Source organism: Chiloscyllium plagiosum, chromosome 28 (assembly GCF_004010195.1).
Source record: "Chiloscyllium plagiosum isolate BGI_BamShark_2017 chromosome 28, ASM401019v2, whole genome shotgun sequence".
Taxonomy (NCBI): Eukaryota; Metazoa; Chordata; class Chondrichthyes; order Orectolobiformes; family Hemiscylliidae; genus Chiloscyllium; species Chiloscyllium plagiosum.
The window spans coordinates 17,136,159-17,160,179 of NC_057737.1; the positions used below are offsets into that span (position 1 = coordinate 17,136,159).

The following is a 24,021-nucleotide window of genomic DNA, read 5'->3' on the forward strand; positions in this document are numbered from 1 at the left end:
TTTTCCAAACTCTTGACATCTATTACTTAGAAGGCCAAGGGTAGTGGATGTGTGATAGCAGCACTGTCTGCAAGTTTCCTCCCAAGTCACACAGCACCCTGACTTATTACTACTTTACTTTCATTGGGCCAAAATCCTAAACACTTTTCCGCGAACAGCACAATTAGTGTTTATACACCAGATAGACTGCAACAATTCAAGACAGCAGCTCACATGCCTTCACATAGGCTGAGAGATGAGCAACAGTGACTGGTCTTGAGAATGACACACACATCCCAAAGAATAAAGAAATTTTACAGCATAAGTTGCAAGAATAAGGAAACATATGACAGAAATTAAATGATCACAACTATACAAGTGGATTACCAAGATGATATTTGCAGTATTCGTATTCAATTACCTTCTTGAATAATACCATGAGAAACACATTTCTTTAGAAAAAAGATTCAGTTGAATGACTAACCTTAAAGTTGCATTTATTAGTAAATTTTGGGTTCGGGAAAAGGAGAAAGTTTGGCCATCTCACTGAATTAAAGCAGTGGAGGCTTTGGTTTTACATTTGCTCTTATCAGTGGTCATATTCATATCAATGAGGAATATAGTTCAGGTGTTTGCAGAAATCGCTTACCTGGCCTCCGTCCACAAAGGTAATATGCCAATCTATCTGTAAGTTCATATTGACACTCCACCAGCCTGTCAGCGAGATCATGGTGATTTGCTTGCCTAACAAGGTTGAGGAATAAAGATGACAGGGAAGTGAGAACGAGAATTTAGCATTACGTGTGGTCAGATGACTTAAGATTCAGGCCCTTTGATTCAAGTGTTTTTCGTGTTGATTTTATACGTTAAAACAATAAAGACTATTTAGGTTATAAACAGAATGGTCACAAAGCATGAATCAAGCTATCTTTATATAGAAATACACAAAACCAGGAATTCTGGGAATCTGGAAGTCTTTTTACCTCTATTTTTTCTTGGGATGTGGGTATCGCGAGCAAGGATAGCACTTGCTGTTCATCCCTTAATAACACTTTATCAAAGTGGCTTTCTGGGTCATTTAAAAGGATATTTAAGAGTCAGGCATTGCTGTGGGTCTGGAATCACATGTGGGCCAGAATCAGGTAAGGGTGTTGGACTGGACATAATCAGCATAAATTTATAAACAGGAAATCTGGTTTGATAAAGTTTTTTCATTTTGAGAATGTTACTAAACAGATAAACAGGAATTGATAGGTATAACATGCTTGGATTTTAAGACTTTTGATATAGCATCCCAAGGAGGTAAGTTAGCTAAATTATAGCACATGGAGTCAGAGGTAATGCACTCTCAATAATTAAAGACTGGCTAACGGGCAGAAAATTGAGTAGAAATAAACTGGTCATTCTGGCATTAGCAGACCATGACTCTTAGGGTACTAAATGTGATATTGCCAAATTCACGGATGATACATAGCATTTGTTGTGGGAGTGAGATACGCTCTCAATGGGAAACCCTGAAGTAACTTTTGGGGGGCACAAGAAGGATTTGCTTGGCAGGAGAAGGCATACCCTCAGTAGATTTTATGCCATTCAGCACTGGAGCTGCAGTCGGAGTTTAGAACTCCTGGGTCAGCCTGGAGTTTAAGCATTATGAAATAAACATGTGGCTATATTTATAGAAGTCATAAATGGTTAAGATGCTTTTACAATAACATTTCCAAGAAATGTTTTTTTACCCTCTCCAACTTACGACCTTTGTGCCCCAAAAGGATTGAGAATTACAACTTTGAAAAATGGCTTCATTGAAACTTTATTTGCTTCCTCATCTCTAACCCCTTAATAACCATAATACCATTTTCATTTACAGTTTTGTATTATCACAGTCAACTTATTAAAAATTTGAGATGTATAATCATAATTAGGCATTCAAGAGGAAGGCAGATAAGCATCTAATGTGGAGAAATTGGATTGCTGATTGGGTTTAATGAAACTGTGAGAGAGGAGGCTTGTATGGAGCATGACAACCAGTTAGGCCTATTGGATTGAATGGTCTGTTTCTATGTTAAATAATTCTATGTAAATCCATGCCTTTAAAGGGATTTGCACAAGATCCCTTTGGACAAAACATTAAACTTGCATTCTGAAAAACCTACAATGAGTGCACGAAATGGATTCTTCCTTGTTGCTACTTGTTTTTTTCCATGTATTTGAAGATCTTTTGCATTGACTTTGAAAACACTGATGGCTTTATTTAGTATGAATCATGAATAGGGTGGCATTGCATTCTCTTTCATAAGCAGCAAAATTTTCAAGTCACATAGAACTACTTCTCCAGATAAGCTTGTGTTGCTGAAATGGATAACTTTATCACATCAAATCAACATCCCATTTCCTGAGCATGTACCAAGGGCAATATTTTTGGGGAATAAAACTATCGACATTTCATAATAGATTTATGTAGACTGCTTAAATCATCATGCTTTCACCTCACTTAATGAATTCTAAAGTAAAAGCATTGAACGCATTTATATCAAAAAACACACAACAGTAAATGTCCATAGCAGAGATATGCATTTTTAATCAAATAATCCAGGCACAAGGCTGTAAGAAATAGGAGCAGGAATAGACCATTTGATCCCTTGAGCCTACTATGCCACTCAATAGGAGCATGGCTGACCTGACATTCCTCACTCCACTTTCCTGCGTTCTCCCTGTAACCCTTGATTCCCTGACTGATCAAAAATCTATCTCAGCCTTGAACATACATAAGGACTCTGCCCCCACAGCTTGCTATGGCAAGGTGCTCCAAAGACTGATTTGTAGCAGAAACAGAAATGAAACAAAAATGTACAAAGTGACTGAGGGTCTCCTACTCCCACCCTACTACTGACCTGGCATAATCAATGGGACTTCTGCCATTAACATCAGGTGCTCCAGGATCTGCACCATAGACAACTAAAAGTTCAGCCTGATGTATTTGTCCTGCTTTAGCAGCCACGTGCAAGGGCGTGGTACCTTTTTCCTGATGAATAGAAAACAAATATTTTCAAAAAACCCAGTAAGTTGTAAGTACACAGGCTTAGTTACAGACTCCATTTATAAAGCAACGCTTCATAAACACACAAAGGTAAAACATTGATGGGCATGGCAGTTCAACAACAGTTTTCACTCTATCCTTCAATGAAGCATTCATTACAGTAATGTGATACATTTCTTGCACAAGTGCTGAGTGTCATTGAGTTTGAACATTCTCAATATAGTTTCCAAGACTTCAGAATAAAATTAATAATGTGCAATAGTAAGTGCTAAATCATCAATGACATGCAGCAGCTATCCCAGTTATTTCTGCAAGGGTGGAAATATTCACATCTGAGCAAAGGGATGTTTTACTGAGACCTGAATTAAGACATTGTTGTGGCTGAATAGAAGTTTTCTGTCACCAACAGTAACAGTTCTCTCAATACATACAAAATTTCTTCAAAAATATATCTGCACAAATAAAAGTAAAAATCCCAATGGATTCAATGGTAAATGCACTGTATGATGAGGCACAAAGTAATAACAGACCAGGAAAGTAGAAGAATCAATCTGGAGAGCGTTGTGTGTTAACTAGTCTTAGCCAAAGGACCAATGAAATCATGTCTCTTTGAGAAAAGTTGAGTGAAGCAACAGAGGATTACAAAGCTGAAGGATAGCAGAAACAGGCTGAACAAATTATTTTAAAAGGAACTTGGATGAATACTCAGGAGGGAAACAATTTGCAAAGCTATGGGAAAGGGGCTACTGAAGAATCTTTCAAAGAACAGACACAGGGATGATGAGATACACAACTTTCTTCTGTGCTGCATCATTTTCTGGACAGCTTTGGCTATTATTTATCTCAGTTTGGAATCCTGATAGAGTGTTTGATTTATGGACATTCACCAAGGATAGTACCAGATTTAGCTGTGATGCGATCAGATGGTTCGACTACCCATCAGCGTTCATCGTCTTTTAAACAAAATGACTGCAATAAACTGGAATTGAATGCATTTTTTGAAAAAAGAAATTGAAAGAAATGAGGGGGAGTGTTTTCTAACCTGAACAATGAATAGTCCAGTTTTTACAACACACTAAGACATTTTACTTGAAAATCATTTATAAAGGTAATTTAATTAGGTGAGTTACATCCTTGTACGCACAAAGATGACAAAATCTGTCCCAATTTGAATATATTAAATGAAGTAATCCACTTTGACTGTTCTCTTAGGTTTATTTGTTCCAAAACACTTCGTAGTACATAATGTTAAGTGAATCACTCACTTCTCATTTTCAAAATAGATGTCACACTGCCAATCTATTCATTGGAAAATTCCAATGACAGACAAGAAAAAGACAGCTGGGAGAGTACAATGCTTTAAAACAGATTAGGTCAATGTCCTAAATTGAGCCCTGACTGACTTATGATTCAAGAGTCAAGATTCAAGTATATGCGGCAGCCCTGAACATGCATCAATTTTTCATTTACTATAATAATGGCGCCAGTGAGCTTGCAAATTTTTGCTCAAATTAATATCATTAACAAAAGTGTTTCTGCTGTCTAATTACATAGATTTTGTACATGGTAACATTGTTAAACTGAAAGACTATGGGATTAAAAAGATTGTGTACTGACAATTTATTTTTCAATAAAACAGTCAAGTTCAACTGGCATAAAATAGTGTGCATAATCTATGTGAACTATAACAGTTGAAAATCTTAAGATATCTTCTAAATTCAACTTAGGATTTGGCAAATAAGAATTTAACTTGCTTACATGAAAGTATTGTGTCAATTTTACTGTTCTTTCTCCTCTAAGATCCAGATACTGGAGGAGGTGATAACAGAAATTGTAGAAACAAAATACAAAAGCATAAAGCAGATTTAGTCATCATCTAAAAAAGTGAAAGGTCAGCAAAGTGGTTTTCTTTCTGGTTTTGACTGGTCTACTTAATTAAGGTAGATTATGAAATGTTACGAATTATGGAAAACATACACCATAATGAACTTTACCGGGTGAAAGAAGTTGGCCTGTGCTCCCAGGGACAGCAGCCGGAGACATGTCTCCAGATTCCCCGTACGCACACTGGAGTGCAGTTGCTGTCGCAAGAAAAAAGTGCAAACATTAACTAAAATTCTGGTAATATAATTTATTGAAAATGTTTTTATACATTTTGGAAGTCAAGTTGTATGCATGATCTGTTTCTCAATATTTTGTTAAGACTCACTTGCAATTTCATCCATTCCCCCAAATCTAATTGCCAAATGGACAGAGATGACTTTTCTTTAATTAAAATAAGAATAATGCAGCTGGGCAATGGTGAACTGCCCTAGTTTTCCATGACCTTTCAAGCTTTATCACTGTTTCAGACTTCAATTCTATCCCAAATTGAAATGATTATCATTCAGTCATCATGACATTAATGTGAGGAATTTCAGCTCCAAATTTCCAACAGCACAGGTCCCATATTATTTTATTTAGAAAGTACTACATCTCTTGTGTTCCATGTCTGGTAACACAGTTTATCCGCCTTTTAAAAAATTATTTCCTTACTGTCATGAGCTACACCACGATGGAATATGCATACATATTTCTTACATGTATAAGTGCATATCCGCAGGCTGCATACAATTTTGTCTTTATTGACAATTAACTTGCCACTGGAGCAGAGATCACAAGGCCTCTATAAAAATCTAAAATGCTACAATAAGCAGTGCTTTTGAGGTGGGGAAATGTCATTTGACAGAGAAGTGGGATACTTATTTTTCAATAAAATATCAAGGTCAACTGGGATAGAATACATGTGTGCATAATCTGCCTGAACTATAACAGTTGAAAATCTTAAGGCATATCTGGTGTGTACCCAGGGAGAGTTATGTACGATAAGAAATAATACGCTGCTCTGCTCGTCAACATAGATGGTTAATCACACCAAGTACAAAATCCACTCAATTATATAAAAATTGAAAAAAGTCAACTTTTTCTTAAGAGGAGAATTAATGACAGGGCTTTATTGAAGAACGTTACATGTGGATTTCCATGACTGATTTTTGCACTGAACTGATCCCGATCTTAGGTATTGGGAAGTATACAGGGCAGACTAAATGTTTTCTTGCAAAGATAGATTTAACAAACAGTATTTTCAGAATTCTCTGACAAAATCATTTACACTTGTATTTTAGTCAGGTTGTGACAAGACTAAAACATCTTTACATTGTACTCAGATAGTTATTTTCACTTTCAAATGTGAAGTTATAATTTTATTTCTTGTGTACCATATTGTAGACCATGACTTAGCCATCTTTGAAAATTACTTCAATATCAATATGAATCACACCAGGATGGAATATGTATACATATTTTCTACATGTATATATGCACATACATGCAAACATTTTGCTAAAATCTTACTATTCACAAGAGACTGAAAACCAAAGAATTTAAAATTCAGGTGCCATAATGTATTCAATTTGCAAACGAAATTGAGAGATTTTACTCACTAGGATCAGCAAGAGTTAAGAGATTATCCTCACCAATGAAACATAAAAAAATACATTTTGAACATCTTATCTTCAGCAACTATTTGAAGATGAGCAAAAACTTTCAGTAAATGAACCTATTTTCCTAGGACTCTCAAACTGGTTAAATTGAATCCTTCTCCCATATATTTCTGGATCATTGAAAGAGGTTTTGGGGTAGAAGTGACCTGTACAAGAAGGATGATTGCACCTAAATTGGAAGGTGACTAATATCCTAGCGGGGAGATTTGCTCGAGCTGCTCGGGAGGATTTAAACTAGTAATGGGAGATGGAGGGACCCAGGGAGATAGTGAGGAAAGAGATCAGAGACTAGTACAGTTGAGAACAGAAGCGAGTCAAACAGTCAGGGCAGGCAGGGATAAAGTAGAGAACAAGGTACGACTGATCAACTAAACTGCATTTATTTCAATGCAAGGGGCCTACCAGGGAAGGCAGATGAACTCAGGACATGGTTAGGAACATGGGACGGGAATATCATAGCAATTACAGAAACATGGCTCAGGATGGACAGGACTGGCAGCTTAATGTACCAGGATACAAACGTGACAGGAAGGACAGAAAGGGAGGCAAGAGAAGAGGGGGAATAGCGTTTTTGATAAGGGATACCATTATAGCTGAGGGAGGATATTCCTGGAAATACATCCAGGGAAGTTAGTTGGGTGGAACTGAGAAATTAGAAAGGGATGATCACCTTATCAGTCAGAGGGAAATTGAGAAACAAATTTGTAAAGGGATCTCAGCTATCTGTAAGAATAATGGGTCGGTTATGGTAGGGGATTTTAACTTTCCAAACATAGACTAGTACTGCCATAGTGTTAAGGGTTTAAATGGAGAGGAATTTGTTCAGTGTGTACAAGAACATTTTCTGATTCAGTATGTGGATGTACCTACTAGAGAAGGTGCAAAACTTGACCTACTCTTCGGAAATAAGGCAGGACAGGTGACTGAGGTGTCAATAGGGGAGCACTTTGGTGCCAGCGACCATAATTCTATTTTAAAAAAGTGACGGAAAAAGTTAGACCAGATCTAAAAGTTGAAGCTCTACATCGGAGAAAGGTCAATTTTGACGGTATTAGGCAACAACTTTCAAAAGCGGGTGTTCGCAGGTAGAGGGACGGCTGAAAAATGGAAAGCCTTCAGAAATGAGATAACGAGAGTGCAAAGACAGTATATTCCTGTTAGGGTGAAAGGAAAGGCTGGTATGTATAGGGAATGCTGGATGACAAAAGAAGTTGAGGGCTTGGTTAAGACAAAGAAGGAAGCATACACGTCGGGTACAGACAGGATAGATCGCGTGAATCCTTAGAAGAGTATAAAGGCAGTAGGAGTATACTTAAGATGGAAATCAGGAGGGCAAAAAAGGGCCATGAGATAGCTTTGGCAAACATAGTTAAGGAGGATCGAAACGATTTTTACAAGTACATTAAGGACAAAAGGGTAACTAGGGAGAGAATAGGGCCCCTCAAAGATCAGCAAGGCGGCCTTTGTGTGGAGCCACAGAAAATGGGGGAAGATACTAAAATGAGTATTTCGCATCAGTGTTTATTGTGGAAAAGGACATGAAAGATATAGAATGTAGGGAAATAGATGTTGACATCTTGAAAAATTTCCCCATTACAGAGGAGGAAGTGCTGGATGCCTTGAAAAGCATAAAAGTGGATAAATCCCCAGGACCTGATCAGGTGTACCCTAGAACTCTGTGGGAAGCTAGAGAAGTGATTGCTGGGCCTCTTGCTGAGATATTTGGATCATCGATAGTCACAGGCGAGGTGCCGGAAGACTGGAGGTTGGCTAATGTGGTGCCACTGTTTAAGAAAGGTGGTAAGGACAAGCCAGAGAATTATAAACCAGTGAGCTGGACATCAGTAGTGGACATGTTGTCCTGAGGGACAGGATGTACATGTATTTGGAAAGGTAAGGACTGATTAGGGATAGTCAACATGGCTTTGTGCTTGGAAAATCATGTCTCATGAACTTGATTGAGCTTTTTGCCGAAGTAACCAAGAGGATTGATGAGGACAGAGCAAGATATGATTTAAATGGATTTCAGTAAGGCATTTGACAAGGTTCCCCATGGGAGACTGGTTAGCAAGGTTAGATCTCATGGAATACAGGGAGAACTAGCCATTTGGATACAGGTAGAAGACAGAGGGTGGTGGTAGAGGGCTGTTTTTCAGATGGAGGCCTGTGACCAGTGGAGTGCCATAAGGATTGGTGCTGGGTCCACTGCTTTTTATCATTTATATAAATAATTTGGTTGTGAGCATAAGAGGTACAGTTAGTAAGTTTGTAGATGACACCAAAATTGGAGGTGTAGTGGGCAGCGAAGGAAGTTACCTCAGATTACAACAGGATCTGGACCAGATGGGCCAATGGACTGCGAAGTGGCAGATTGTGTTTAATTTAGATAAATGTGAGGTACTGCATTTTGGAAAGACAAATCTTAGCAGGACTTGTACACTTAATGATAAGTGGGGAGTGTTGCTGAACAAAGACACCTTGAACTGCAGGATCATAGTTCCTTGAAGTAAGTCACAGGTAGATAGGATAGTGAAGGAGGCATTTGGTATACTTTGTTAGTCAGAGCATTGAGTACAGGAGTTGAGAGGTTATGTTGTAGTTGTACAGGACATGGGTTAGACCACTGTTGGAACATTACATGCAATCTGGTCTCCTTCCTATTGGAAAGACGTTGTGAAACCTGAAAGGGTTCAGAAAAGATTTACAAGGTTGTTCCCAGCGTTGGAGGATTTGAGCTATATGGAGAGGCTGAACAGGCTGGGACTGTTTTCCTTGGAGTGTTGGAGGCTGAGGGGTGACCTTAGAGGTTTATAAAATCATGAGGGGCATGGATAAGATAAATAGACAAAGTCTTTTCCCTGGGATGGGGGAATTCAGAACTAGAGGGCATAGGTTTAGAGTGAGAGGGAAAGATATAAAAGAGACCTAAGGGGCAACCTTTTCATGCAGAGGATGGTATGTGTATGGAACAACCTGCCAGAGGAAGTGGTAGAGGCTAGTACAATTGCAACATTTAAAAGGCATTTAAAAGGATGGAGAGATGAATAGGAAGGGTTTGGACGGACATGGGCTGGGTGCTGGCAAGTGGGACTAGATTGGGTTGGGATATCTGATTGGCATGAACAAGTTGAACCAAAGAGTCTGTTTCCGTGCGGTACATCTCCATGACTCTATGATTGTCTCAATACAGAATTAAGACAATTTAATGGGATCATAGTATTTGACAAGGCTTATGCGCATTAGCTTGTGCACAATGACAATGTATTTTCTTATAATGCTCCAGGACATGACATAAGCCTGCAATGTTTCCATTGGCATTTTTGATGTTGTGATAGGTTTTCTTCCAAAGAATGTGAAATTGAAGCACTATAAGGTCATAAAGATGATCAGAAGACCACCAGCCTTTTATTGAGTTTCTCAGAGTCCTGCTAAAGACTAAGTCATTCCAATAATTGCATGGCAACAGCATGTGCATCATGATGACATGTTTTGTCTGTATGCCACTGGATAATAAGACACAGTAACTAGATACTATAACTTGAAACAAAAGATTCTTTAGCCCTTTTAATAACTCATTAGTCACTGTGTCCAGAAGTATAATTTTACAGTGCTAGCAATTCTCCAAAGCTTTACTCAAGAGATCATTCTTCGTAAGGTCAATGGTAAGTTATTCAATCACAGTTAAGAACACAGATGGGATACAGAACAACATTCAGAAGCTAATTTTTTTTTAAAAAATCTTCCTTGTAGAGGATAAATGCAGCTGACTTTATATTTGCTTTAAAATGGCAAGGTGTCAAAATGTTAATCAAAAATCTTAGTCATTTCACTTGACTCTGAAAAGCTGAAGCAGAGTTAAATCATCAGATGGGAAATGACATTAATCCATTTGTGGCAAAGCAGTGATGTAAAAAAGTGTACTGTGACTACACAACCACTCACTTTTAAACTGGAGTTAAAAAGACCCCCAGAAAGAGTGAAGTTTGTAAAATGACACTGTAAAAGGAAATTGAGAAAATATACCATAATTGATTGCTGATTAAATGGCAAACAGTGGGTACATGATACAAAAAAGTAACTGTGTCCATTTGGGGAATTGTTGTACAAAGTTAGAATTTTAATTTTTTACACAGACTGCATTAAAATCTTGACAGCCTGTTGTACAAAGTCTTAATGAATTTTTTTCTGCATGGAATCTCAGATTGTCAACTAGTGCTTTAGATAAAACTAGCAACCACTTAAATAATAAAATTGATTAGTGTTGAAATGAGATTTTATTATTTATGGTGACTACTGCTCAAACAAAAATTATCAAGTTATTCATATTCAATGCTCAAACATTTGTGCCAAAAAAGATTTGCATCAAAGAAGATTTAAAAGAAACAAAATGGAGATTTCTTTTTAATTCAGCAAGTTCACAGAATGTGTGCGCTCCTGGCACGACCAACATTTATTGCTCTTCACTCATTGCCTTGGGGGCAGTTTAAAAATCAACTACATTGCTGTGGGTCTGGAGTTACATATCATAAGGATGGCAGGTTCCTGCTTCCCCCACGCAAAGGGATTTTAAATAATGCCTTAGCTTAACTGACAATATCCAACTACCAATCTCTTCTAATATACAAATTTAGCAAAATCATGAAAATAGATGTAATTTGTAATCACGGGACTATTACATCTGCAAGTATAATTTGACCAAGATATCTCACCTTACTCAGGTCCTTTGTGGTAACACCATCATCATCACGACAAGGCAATTTGTGGACAAATGCCAACATCTGATACTTGGCTCGTATGAACTCTGCCTTGGTGGGGCTGCAGATTTATTTTTCCAAAAAAAAAAGGCATATCATAATGATGCAATAATTGCAATTGCGTTAAATCTATGGCAATTTCACATGGTTAATTACAATGTCAGACTAATCGCTACCACATTGATACACTCTGCCAATTTCTATTTCAAGAGCAATGGGAAAAGATCATCAGCATTTTAAAATAGTGACGGAAAAGGACAGACCGGATCTAAATGTTGAAGTTCTAAATAGGAGGAAGGCCAATTTTAACACTATTAGGCACTATCTTTCACAAGTTGATTGGGGCAGATATTTGCAGGCAAAGGGACAGCTGGAAAATGGGAAGCCCTCAAAAATGAGGTAACGAGAAGCCAAAGACACTATATTCTTGTCAGGGTGAAAGGCAAAGCTGATAGGTATAAGGAATGCCAGATGACTACAGAAGTTGAGGTTTTGGTTAAGAATAAGAGGGCAAAAAGTGGGCATGAGTTAGCTTTGGCAAATAGGGTTAAAGAGAATTCAAAAGGAATTCTAAAAATACATTAAGGACAAAAGGATAACTAGGGAGGGAATAGAGCCCCTCAAAGACCAGCAGGGTAGCCTATATGTGAAACCGTAGAAGATGGTGGAGATACTGAGCAAGGATTTTGCATCAATGTTTACTATGGAAAAGGACATAGAAAACATGGAATGTGGGGTAAATAGTTAGCGACATCTGGAAAAATGCCCATATTAGAGAGGAGATGGTGCTGGATCTCTTAAAACGCATAAAGGTGGATAAATCCCCTAGGACCTCATCAGGTGTACCCTAGAACACTGCAGGAAGCTAGGAAAGTGATTGCTGGATTCCTTGCTGAGATATTTGTACAACCGGTAGTCATAGGTGAGGTACTGGAAGATTGGAGGCTAACATGGTGCCACTACTTAAAAGGTAGTAAGAGAAAGCCAGGTAACTATAACCCACTGAACCTGACATCGGTGGTGGCCAAGTTGTTGAAGGGAACCCTGAGGGACAGTATTAACATGTATTTGGAAAGGCAAAGACTGCTTAGGGATAGTCAACATGGCTTTGTGTGTGGGAAATCATGTCTCACAAATTTCATTGAGTTTTTTGAAGAAATAGCGAAGAGGATTGATGAGGACAGAGCGGTAGATGTGATCCATATGGACTTCAGGAAGCTGTGCAACAAGGTTCCCCATGAGAGCCTGGTTAGCAAGGTTAGATCTCATGGAATACAGGGAGAACTAACCATTTGGATACAGAACTGGCTCAAAGGTAGAAGACAGAGGGTGGTGATGGAGGGTTGCCTTTCAGGCTGGAGGCCTGTGACCAGTGGCGTGCCACAATGATCGGTGCTGGGTCTGCTACTTTATGTCATTTATATAATGATTCGGATGTGAACAAAGAAGGTACAGTTAGCAAATCTGCAAATAACATCAAAATTGCAGGTGCAGTGGACAGTGAAGAGGGTTACCTCAGGTTACAACAGCCTCTTGATCAGATGGGCCAATGGGCAGAGGAGTGGCAGATAAATTTAGATAATTTGAGATGTTGCATTTTGGAAAGGCAAATCAGGGCAGGACTTGTACACTAAATGGTAAGTGGGGAGTGTTGTTGAACAAAGACATCTTGAAGTGCAGGTTCATAGTTCCTTGAAAGTGGAGTCTCAGGTAAATAGGTTGGTGATGGTGGAGTTTGGTATGCTTTCCTTTACTGGTCAGTGCATTGAGTATAGGAATTGGGAGCTCATGTTGCGGCTGTACAGGACATTGGTTAAGCCACTTTTGGAATGTTGTGTGCAATTCTGGTCTCTATCCTATTAGAAGGATATTGTGAAACCTGAAAGGGTTCAGAAAGGATTCACAAGGATGTTGGCAGGGTTGGAGGATTTCAGCTGTAGAGTCAGGCTGAATAGGCTGGGGCTGTTTTCCCTGGAGCATCGAAGACTGAGGGGTGACCTCAGAGGTTTATAAAATTATGAGGGGCACGGATAGGATAAATAGACAGTCTCTTCCCGGAGGTGGGGGAGTCCAGAACTAGAGGGCTTAGGTTTAGGGTGAGAGGGAAAAGATATAAAAAGAGACCTAAGGGGCAACTTTTTCACGCAGAGGTTGGTGAGTGTATGGAATGAGCTACCAGAGGAAGTGGTGGAGGCTGGTACAATTGCAACATTTAAAAGGCATTTGGGTGGGTATATGAATAGGAAGGGTTTGGAGGGATATGGGCCAAGTGCTGGCAGGTGGGACTAGATTAGGTTAGAATATTTGATTGGCATGGATAGGCTGGACTAAAAGGGTCTGTGTCCTGGACATCTCTCAGACTCTATGACTCAAGAATTAATCTTACTCATCTATCAACTGGAATTCCAAAACAACAATGTGAAATTCCTATGAATGAAGTTTACATAATGAGGTCTGAGGCCTAACGCAATGAAACTTGTGTGTAAATTGCACACATCTTGGAAGCTTCATATAACAATAAGTTGTTGACTAGACTCATCTGCTCAATAATCTTTCAAAACAAGTCTTGACTACTAAAGGACTGTACCTGGATGAGAAAAGTCAAAAAAAGTTTTTGCAGACAAGGCAATTGTCAGTTTACATGTAATTCCTATACAGCAGCCTTGTACTTTTAAGCTGAATGGAACTCACTGCACTTTATCCTGAGGGTTTGGTTTACGTCGTCCACTTTGCACTTGGGCTGGATCAAGTAATGAGTGTTCCCAGATGGAGTTGGCTCCATTACTTGCTAAGGTCTGCACCATCTAAAATAAGGCAAGACAAAGATGACTATTTAAAAACCATCTCTAAATGTAAGGATTATATTTTTATGGCAAGATTATCCATGACCTTGTTGACTGAAGTACTTTTGTCTAATGATCGACAATAATTTCAGCAGTCAAAGCCTTAGAAGTGATTGGGCATAGAAGGCCCATTATGTCAATTGCTGGATCAAGGATGAAGGAAAAGAACTGTCATCTACAAATGATGTCAACACACAGCACATTAAGAACAACTTGCCCTAACCAGTTAAGCCACCCCGCATACGTTCCCAACAAGAAGTTATAGAGCAGCAATGGCAAAGGTATAGGAATAGAGCTAAATAGATCAAAGTCAGGAATGCTACACATAGGAAATTCAGAGAGATACAAAAACAGGGAAAAGAATGACAAATGAGAGAATGCTTCAGTCACAAACACAGATTCTGAAGCTTCACAGTAAAGAACTGTATTGGCTCTTAGCCAATCTCTACATAAAGCACCACAAAGTTTGGAAAGAAAATAATGTCACTACTTATCCATCATGAACCAAAATCTTTGTTAGTCCCAGCAAACAAACAGTCTGCTCAAATCATTTGCATTCCAATCTCCCTTTCTCCCTGAAGAAAAGTTCTCTTTTTGGGAAAGGATTCACTGAGAAAGAGAGCAGGAAACCAAACAAACTAGCAGATTAATACAAGAAATTAGACTCACTAATACAGCTAGTGTTATCCTTTCAAAATATAAGAGGTCACTTGAATTATGTTGAATCAAAAATATCTTCAATACATTAAGTGCAACCGGAAGAATAAATTATCTTAAAAACCTAACAAGTTCCCACCAGAGAAAAACAGGTGATCTGGATCATGAAATGACACAGAAGGAGGCCATTGATTGCAACATGCCGATAATCTATGCTGAATTAGAACTCAACTCTAACACAAGAACAGTGGTATGGACATGTGCTGGATGGAGGGTAGTTCCTCCTAGCAGCTTTCATCTAAGTTCTTTCTTAGCCTGCCACTCTATTTCTAATTGTTGGAGTTGAAAAGCCCTTGCCTTCTCCTGTTCCCCTCCCCTTAAAGTCCAGATGAATGTTGAGCTTTTCCTGCCCTGGGCGGGTGATATTACTGATTGGCTTTTGGTTCTAACTCATAAGCAACCCTCCTGATTGTGGATGGTCTTAGGTGCTGAGCCAACCTAAGAATTTCATTCATTCAGTTTTATTCTGCATGTCAAATGCCTTCTTCAACACCCAGTCTATCTGCAACTCTACGCCTTTAAATAGACTGAGCTCACAGCAGATAACATTTCAGCAATTATCCTCTTCTACAAACCTGAGTCAGCATTTTATTTTCTGTTCATTTGCATAGGAGAGTAGGGCATTTTGTAGCGATCATTTATTTTGTTTTAAAAATAATTTTGACTATACAATTTCTCCCTTTTGGCTTCCAATGGGTTTATTTCTAGTTGCTGCTAATATTTGCACTCTGCCTGGATTTTTCTGCCATGTGGCCAAATTGCTGGCTCATGTCATTGGATCCAATCCACACATCAGAGCTTAAGTTCTGTTAAAAAGATTGCCAGTTTAAAACAAATCTTTCATTAACCTCACCACCTACTTGTCAGCAAACTGTAACTCAATTTTATCCATGTTAAACAGTTCTGGTGTATTTTCCTGGTCCCTTGGTTTGTGGGCTCTGTTCATTGTAAGGACCACAACACACTTGAGAAGTGCAATCAGAAGCTCAATTTATTTCATTTTATTCTTGGGTGGAGGAGGATAATGCTTTGCAAGACAGCAAGGTAGTGGGAGGCATTTAATAATCTTGATCGTGTTTGATTCAATCAGCAGTAACTTAAGTACAAAATAACTGTGGGATACTCATCTATCAATATACTTGTTTTTAAAAGATGGAGTCCAAAAGCATAGCGAGAATCAATAGTCTTGGATTCCTTTGTGCGATAGCTAAACAGTTAGCCAATTGGCTAGACATAGAATCATACACTAGAGATACAGACCCTTCAGCCCAACTCATCTGTGCCAAGAGACATCATAATCATTTGCCAGCATTCGGCATACAACAGCACACAAACCAACAGCCACTCTCAGACAACATCTCACCAGGACAAAGGACCCGATACCCAGCATGAGCAAAACCAACATAGTGTACAAAATCCCATGCAAGGACTGCACAAAACACTACATAGGACAATCAGGAAGACTGCTAACGATCCAGATCCATGAACACCAACTAGCCACGCAACGACACGACCAGCTATCCTTAGTAGCCACATACGCAGATGACAAGCAACATGAGTTCGACTGGGACAACACTACTATTATAGGACAAGCCAAACAGAGAACAGCCAAGGAATTCCTAGCGGCATGGCGCTCATCCACAGATTATATCAACAAACATATCGACCTGGGCCCAATATACCGGCCACTGCAGCGGACAGCTGGAACTGACAACCGGAAGCGGCAGAGACAAGCCACTATAAATGCCGGAGGAAACATCACAGAAGCGCTTCACAGGAGGCTCCCAAGCACTGAGGATGTCACCTAGACAAGGGACGAAACGTCTGCACCACAAATTCCCAGCTCGGCGAACAGAACCACAACATTTAGCTGATCTCCCTCCAAATCCTTCCTTTTCATCTCCCCATCCAGGTGCCTTTAAAATGGAATTGTACCAGCCTCCATCACTTCCCCTGGCAGCTCATTCCATACCTGCACCACCCACTGAGAAAATGTTACTCTTCTTTCCCTTCTCAACTTAAACCCAGGCCCTCTAGTTTTGGACTCCCCCATCCTTGGAAAAGATCTTGGTTATCCACCCTATCCATGCCCCTCATGATTTTATAACTTCTATAAGGTTACGCTACGCTCTGGGAAAAAAAAGCAACAACCTATTCAACCTCCTCCTACAAGTCAAACTCTCCAAACCTGGCAACACTCTTACTAAACCTTTCTTCACCGTCTCAAGTTTAACAACATCCTTCTTACAGATGGGCAACCAGAATTGTACGCAGTATTCTTGAAGTGGCCTACCAATGTCTTTACAGTCACAACATGATATCCCAACTCCTAATCTTAATGTTCTGACTAATGAAGGCATGTGTGTCAAACGTCTTCTTTACCACCCTGTCTACCTGCAACTCCACTTTCAAGGAACCTAGGTGTCTTTGTTCAGCAACACTCCCAGGGGCCTACCATTAACTGTAAAGGTCCTGCCCTGGTTTGCCTAACCAAAATGCAACACTTCACATTCATCTAAACTAAACTCTACCTGCCACTCCTCGGCCCATTGGCCCATCTGATCAAGGTCCCGTTATACTCTGATGGAATCTTCTTCACTGATCACTATACCAGCTATTTTGGTGTCATCTGCAAACTTACCAAACATACCTCCTCAATTCACATCAAAATCAATTATATAAATGACAAAAAGAAGTGGACCCAACACTATTCCTTGTGGCACACCACTTATTACAGGCATCCAGTCCGAAAAGCAACCTTCCACCACCACCTTCTGTTTCCTACCTTCAAGTCAATTGCGTCCAATTGGCTAGCACCCCTGCATCTCCTGCTTTCTAACCTTACTAATCAGTCTACCATGTAGAACCTTGATGAATGCTTTGCTAAAGTCCATATATGCCATATCTATGACTCTGCCTTCAATCATCTTCGTTACTTCTTCAAAAAAAACTCAATCAAGTTAGTGAGGTATGATTTCCCACACAAAAAAACCATGTTAACTGTCCTTAATCAATCCTTGCTTTTCCAAATGCAGCTAAATCCTGCCCTTCAAAATCCCCTCCAATGACTTGCACACCATTAATACAAGGCTCACCAGTCTATAGTTTCCTGGCTTTTCCTTACCATCTTTCTTAAATAATGATACATTATTAACCAATCTCCAGTCTTCCAGCATCTCACACATGGCTGTCAATGATACAAATATCTCAGCAAGAGGCCCAGCAATCTCTTCTCTAGCTTCCCACAAAGTTCAGGAAATACCTGATTATGTCCTAGGGATTTTTCTACCTTTAGTCCATTTTTCCCTGAAGGTAGCAACGCAGGTCAGTAGAGCCGTCAAGGAGGCATTTGACATGCTTTCCTTCATCAGACAAGGTATTGAATACGAGAGTTTACAAGTCACGTTACAGTTGTATAATACTTTGGTTCGGCCACATTTGGAATACAGCGTACAGTTCTAGTCACATTACCAAAAGGATGTGGATGCTTTGGAGACTGTGCAGTCAAAGTTCACCAGGATGTTGACTGGTATGGAGGGTGCTAGCTATGAGGAGAGGTTGGGTAGATTACAATTATTTTCATTAGAAAGGAGTGGTTGAGGGGGGACCTGATTGAGGCCTACCATATCATCAGAAGTGTAGACACATTGGATAGCAAGAAACTCTTTCACCAGAGTGAAGGACTCAATTACTAGGGGTCACGAGTTCAAAGAGAGAGTGGAAAAAGGTTTAGGGGAGGATTACATGTAAATTTATTCATGCAGAGGGTGTGGATGCCTGGAATATGTTGCCAGCAGAGGTGGTAGGGACGGAAACAATAGTGTTATTTAAGATGTATGCAGATACATGAATGGGCAGGGAGCAAAGGGATACAGATCCTTAGAAAGTAGGCATACTTAAATAGAGGGTATGGATTGGTGCAGGCTTGGAGGACTGAAGGGCCTGTTCCTGCATTGTAGTGTTCTTTGTTGCTCTTTAAGTGTTTTAAGACTCCAGTACCACCTCTTTTATCATAGAAATTCTTTTTAAAACATCTCTATTTATTTTGCCAAGTTCCCTAGCTTCCATGTCCTTCTCCACAGTAAATACGGTGCAAAATATTCATTTATTATCTGACCCATCTCCTGCGGCTCCACAAATAGAAGGCCAATTGATCTTTAAAGGGGCCCTATCCTCTCCTTGGTTACTCTTTTGTCCCAAATGTACTTAAAGAATCTCTTTGAATCCACCTTAATTCTATTTGCCAAAGCCATCTCACGCCCCATTTTTTGGTTGGACAATTTCTTCTCTTTAAATTTTCTTCAAAGGGTATCTGAGGAATATTGCTGAAACGCACTTCTGCTTCGACTAAAAAAAGTTGAGTATTTGCCAAGCACGTAAATGCACGGTTTTTGTTTGTAGCCCAGAGTTAGGGATTCTTATACTGTCAGATGATGTTTTATGGATCAGTACTGATTCCTTAACTGGCCGCTATTTCAAACTTGTATGGTTAAAAGACAATTAGGGTTCAGCACTGTGGAAGTCATTTGGCCCACCTTTTTTGGTGGGGAGGATAGTAGAGAAGAAGAAAGGAGGAGAAGGGGAAGATAAGAGTAAGAATAATATCAAGCAATAGCTTTCATTTTAAATAGCCAACTGTTTATGGTCCATCTCAGAGGTTAAGTGTAAAGTCATAAACATACCATACAGGATAGATAAAATTTGCATTTTTTATTATGCAAGGCTATTTTTATATCAAAGACACCTCATCTCTTTGGCAGCTTGGAATAGAATAACTAGCATTCTAGTCCCATCAGGATGTACATGAGATGTTGATTATCTGGTTAACATCAGAGATACTTCTGGAAGGTTACTTCTAAGTCCAGACACAATTAGCAATTATCTTTGTTGGGCTATTTAATGTACTTTTAAAACAATTACTAAACACACACACACACACAATAATTGATTTTATACACAGTTTGTGACAAATGGAGGGCGAACAGGGGAAGGGAGAAGAATGGATACAGTTTCAGTTCTCATTTCCAGACCAACAAGAGCACGCAGCCATGGACATCAGCTGAAGTTGGGATGGGGCTATGCTTTTCCCTGCATTAGCATCATATTGGGCTTTGGTGAGGCCTCACCAAGGGTACCATAACCAGCTTGGTACCATATTGAAAGAAGGATTTACTTACTTGTACTTGAAGATGGTACAGCAACGGATTCACCTAGAGTCATAGAGATGTACAGCATAAAAACAAACCCTTCGCTCCAACTCGTCCATGCCGACCAGATATCCCAACCCAATCTAGTCCCACCTGCCAGCACCCAGCCCATGTCCCTCCAAACCCTTCTATATCCATGCAGGTGCCTTTTAAATGTTGCACTTGTACTCATCTCCAGCTCATTCCATACACACACCACCCTCTGCGTGAAAATGTTGCCCCTTGGGTCTCTGTTATATCTTTCCCCTCTCACCCTAATCCTAAGCCCTCTAGTTCTGGACTCCCCACCCCAGGGAAAAGAAAGACTTTGCCTATTTATCCGACCCATGCCCCTCACAATTTTATAAACCTTTATAAGTTCACCCCTCAGCCTCCAATGCCCCAAGGAAAACAACCCCAGCCTATTCAACCTCTCCCTATGGCTAAAATCCTCCAACCCAGGCAACATCTTTGTAAATCCTTTCTGACTTGATAGGATGAACCCTTTGGGAACCAACAATCAGGAAAATTCATTCTACAATCTGTGGAGTTCAGAACAATGAGGCAACTTCATCGAAACATAGGATATTCTGAAGGGGCTTGAAAGAACAATGACAAAAAACACGGAGGAGAGTTTCAGAGTAAGGGGCTGACGATTTACAACTGAGCAGCATTTTATTTTCATTCAAAGGGTTGGAAGCTTTGGAATTCTCTTAATCAGAAGCCAATGGATTCTCCAGGGTTAAGTATATTTAAGACAGAGATAGATTGAGTTTTGGTTCTTGAGGCATTGAGGGATTTGGAAAGGTAAGACACAAAATCAGCTATAACCTTGGAGTAGGCTTGAGAGGCCTTCCGTCTACTTCTGCTCTTAAAATAGGTTTCATTTCCTGTTGAAGTTAAATGTGTTTAGCAACTACTTGTTTAATTAAGGTAGGACAACTGGTGCCACCAAGCACCAAGGGTTTGATGCCTTCTGGATAGGGGAGGAATATTGAGGAAGGCCTCATCTCACTAAAGTGCTCAACTTCAAACAGGTACTGTTTTAAGACTATAAGATGTCAGAGTAGAATTAGACGATTCGCCCATTGAATCTGCTCCACCATGCAATAAGATCTTGGCTGCTCTGATAATCCTCAACTCTATTTTCCCATATTCCTGATTCCTTTATTGATCAAAACTCTGTCAATTAGTCTTGGATAAAATTATTGACCCAACCTTGAAAGTTCTCTGGGGTAAAGAATTCCACAGATTCACTACCCTGAGACAGAAGAAATTCCTATGCCTTATAAGAGTGGCCCCTTATCCTAAAATAATGCCCCCGCTCCTAAGTGGAAACAACCTCTCTACGTCCACCCTGTTAAGTCCCCTAAGAATCACCTGTGTTTTAATAAGGTCACTTCTCAACTTCAATGCAGATACGCCCAATATCCTCAACCTGCCCTTATAAGAAAATCTCGCTATTCTTGGGATCAATCTAACTCAGGTGGTTTCTTTCTCCACTGCCATTATAACTTTCCTCAGATAAGATTTTAGACCCTTAATGCTATAATTTCTTTATTATTTTCATACGCATTCATTGTTCAAAGAAACTAAGAACACAAAGTAAACGCCAATCCTGTTTAAGCCAAATTCATGAATATTTTCCAAGACACAAATTCAGTACTGTGTACAGACTAATTTATTTTCTGCTGTAGAAGGGCTGTAATTTATCATGCCACTAATATACAAGGGCAGCTTAAAAGATCAATACTCTACAACAACCCTCAAATCAGTGGCTAGATTTTTTTTTAAACAGGATCTCAAGCACATTTCTATCACAAATTTCAAACTAACAGGATAAAGGTCACTGAAAGCAATTTTCAATTCATTTTCACTATTAATTATTCCATAAATCCTTTCCAGTAAATTCAAAAAGTTAGAAACCTTTTTACCAAAATACAAATAATCAGTAAGCTGAAGTAAGTGAACAAGACAGGTTCCAAATGCAGAACAGATGGGCGAATTCTTTCCTCAACTACCTTTTTGTCCGACTAGAGTTCTATAACATTGCAATAAATTACTTCTTGTTCATCACAGTACAAGCTGCTCCTTTTTAATCCTTACTCTTATATTTTGATGACGACACAGTTTTTAATAAGCCTTCATGAATTTAGATTAGATTAGATTCCCTACAGTGTAGGAACAGGCCCTTTGGCCCAACCAGTCCACACCTACCCTCTGGAAAGAAACCCACCCAGACCCATTCCCCTAGATTTACTCCTGACTAGTCCATCTAACACTAAGGGCAATTTAGCATGGCCAATTCACCTAGCCTGCACATCTTTGGACTGTGGGAAGAAACCGGAGCACCCGGAGGAAACCCACGCAGACATGGGGAGAATGTGCAAACTCCACACAGACAGTCACCCAAGGCTAGAATCGAACCTGGGTCCCTGGCGCTGTGAGGCAGCAGTGCTAACCACTGAGCCACGTTTGGTGGAACATCCAATAAGCTAACTCAACTTACAGATTTTCAAGCTTGCATGTATGCTTACATCCAACTTAATTCTTCCAACATATGGATATTGATTGATTTCAGGTATACTAGTTGATTATCTGTAAAATTGGAAAACTGGAAGCCATCTATGACGTCCAATGCTACTAAAAAGGGAATAGGTTTAGGGTGAGAGGGGAAAGATGTAAAAGAGATGAAAGGGGCAACTTTTTCATTCAGAGGGTGGTACATGTATGGAATGAGCTGCAGAGGTGGTGGTAGAGGCTAGTACAATTAAAAGTACAACATTTAAAAGACATCTGGATGTGTATGAGTAGGTAGGGTTTGGAGAAATATGGGCCAGGTGCTGGCAGGTGAGACTAGATTGGGATATCTGGTCGGCATGGATGGGTTGGACCGAAAGGTCTGTTTCTGTGCTGTACAGAGGTTACAAAGGTATTGCATTCTAATTATATATGAGCCAAGATTCCACACCCAGCATTGCAAAAACCACCTTCTTCAATCCCTCCCTCCTCCACTCTGGTACAAAAGTTCTTATCCACACTTTCACTGTGAAGGTGAGATTTCTCAAATATTTTCCTCTTCAAATTCACCACCTCCAAAAATTCAGCTGCTCATGGTTTCACTGCATGAAATTCTACAATATGACATGATCCTTGTCCACGTCTGATGGACTCTTTTAGTGAATAGATTTCAAAAATCTTCACACAAGTTTTCAAAATCCATCCAAAATCTCTCTCCAATTTATTTGGAAAACTTTTGCAAGCACATGTCACGACCCATCATCGCTATTCTGGAGATATTAGATTACATATTTTCTTCTACTCCTGGTCTCAACAGTCAGAAAGACAAATCTTTTTTCTACATTGTTACTTTTCTCCCTTCCTTCAAACCTCCTCAAAGCCTTCACCTGTCATTTTATATCTGGTCTTCTCCAAGTTCACCAATCCTCAGTTTAACTTTGTTAACTATTTAATATTTTATAAACCTGAGTAATTTTTAATTAATATATGTACTTTTCCAATCTCATTTTGATTGACTTTTTAAAAATGCACTCACACACAATTTTTCCAAAATAGTTTTAATGGACAGAGTTTTAGATAGCTGGTTGGCCACTCTCTTCATTTTGGTCTTAGCAAATCCGTATAGGGTTCAGACAGATGGACTTTGGTTACCACTTACTACTTAATGGGTTGCACAGCAATCCGAATTCTATGAGGCATCAGAAGTATACTAATAATGAATAAGTGTACACTACCACCGAATAACAATTGACAAGATCTTAAATAACACAATTTAAGTTTAGTTTAGCTAAATAATTTGACTGGATGCAAATTGGATTCAATATACCAGCTAGCTAGTAAACCAAAGTTGATTAGCGGTGTGAATAAAAGATATACCCAAAAACTTGCCTTTTGTATGCCTCCATAAGGCAAACTACAATCCATTAAAAATATCCAAAAAAA

General features: G+C 39.3%; 1 protein-coding gene across 1 annotated transcript in view; it reads right to left on the reverse strand.

Moving 5' to 3' along the window:
- Nucleotides 1–24,021, reverse strand: part of git1 (G protein-coupled receptor kinase interacting ArfGAP 1) — a 218,084-nt gene that overhangs the window by 83,984 nt on the left and 110,079 nt on the right. The window contains exons 3-8 of the mRNA XM_043718410.1: nt 14,004–14,116; nt 11,268–11,373; nt 5,011–5,097; nt 4,775–4,825; nt 2,871–3,001; nt 629–723 (exon numbers count right to left, since the gene is read on the reverse strand). Of these exons, the coding sequence (XP_043574345.1) occupies nt 629–723; nt 2,871–3,001; nt 4,775–4,825; nt 5,011–5,097; nt 11,268–11,373; nt 14,004–14,116 (583 nt within the window). The remainder of the gene's footprint in view (nt 1–628; nt 724–2,870; nt 3,002–4,774; nt 4,826–5,010; nt 5,098–11,267; nt 11,374–14,003; nt 14,117–24,021) is intronic.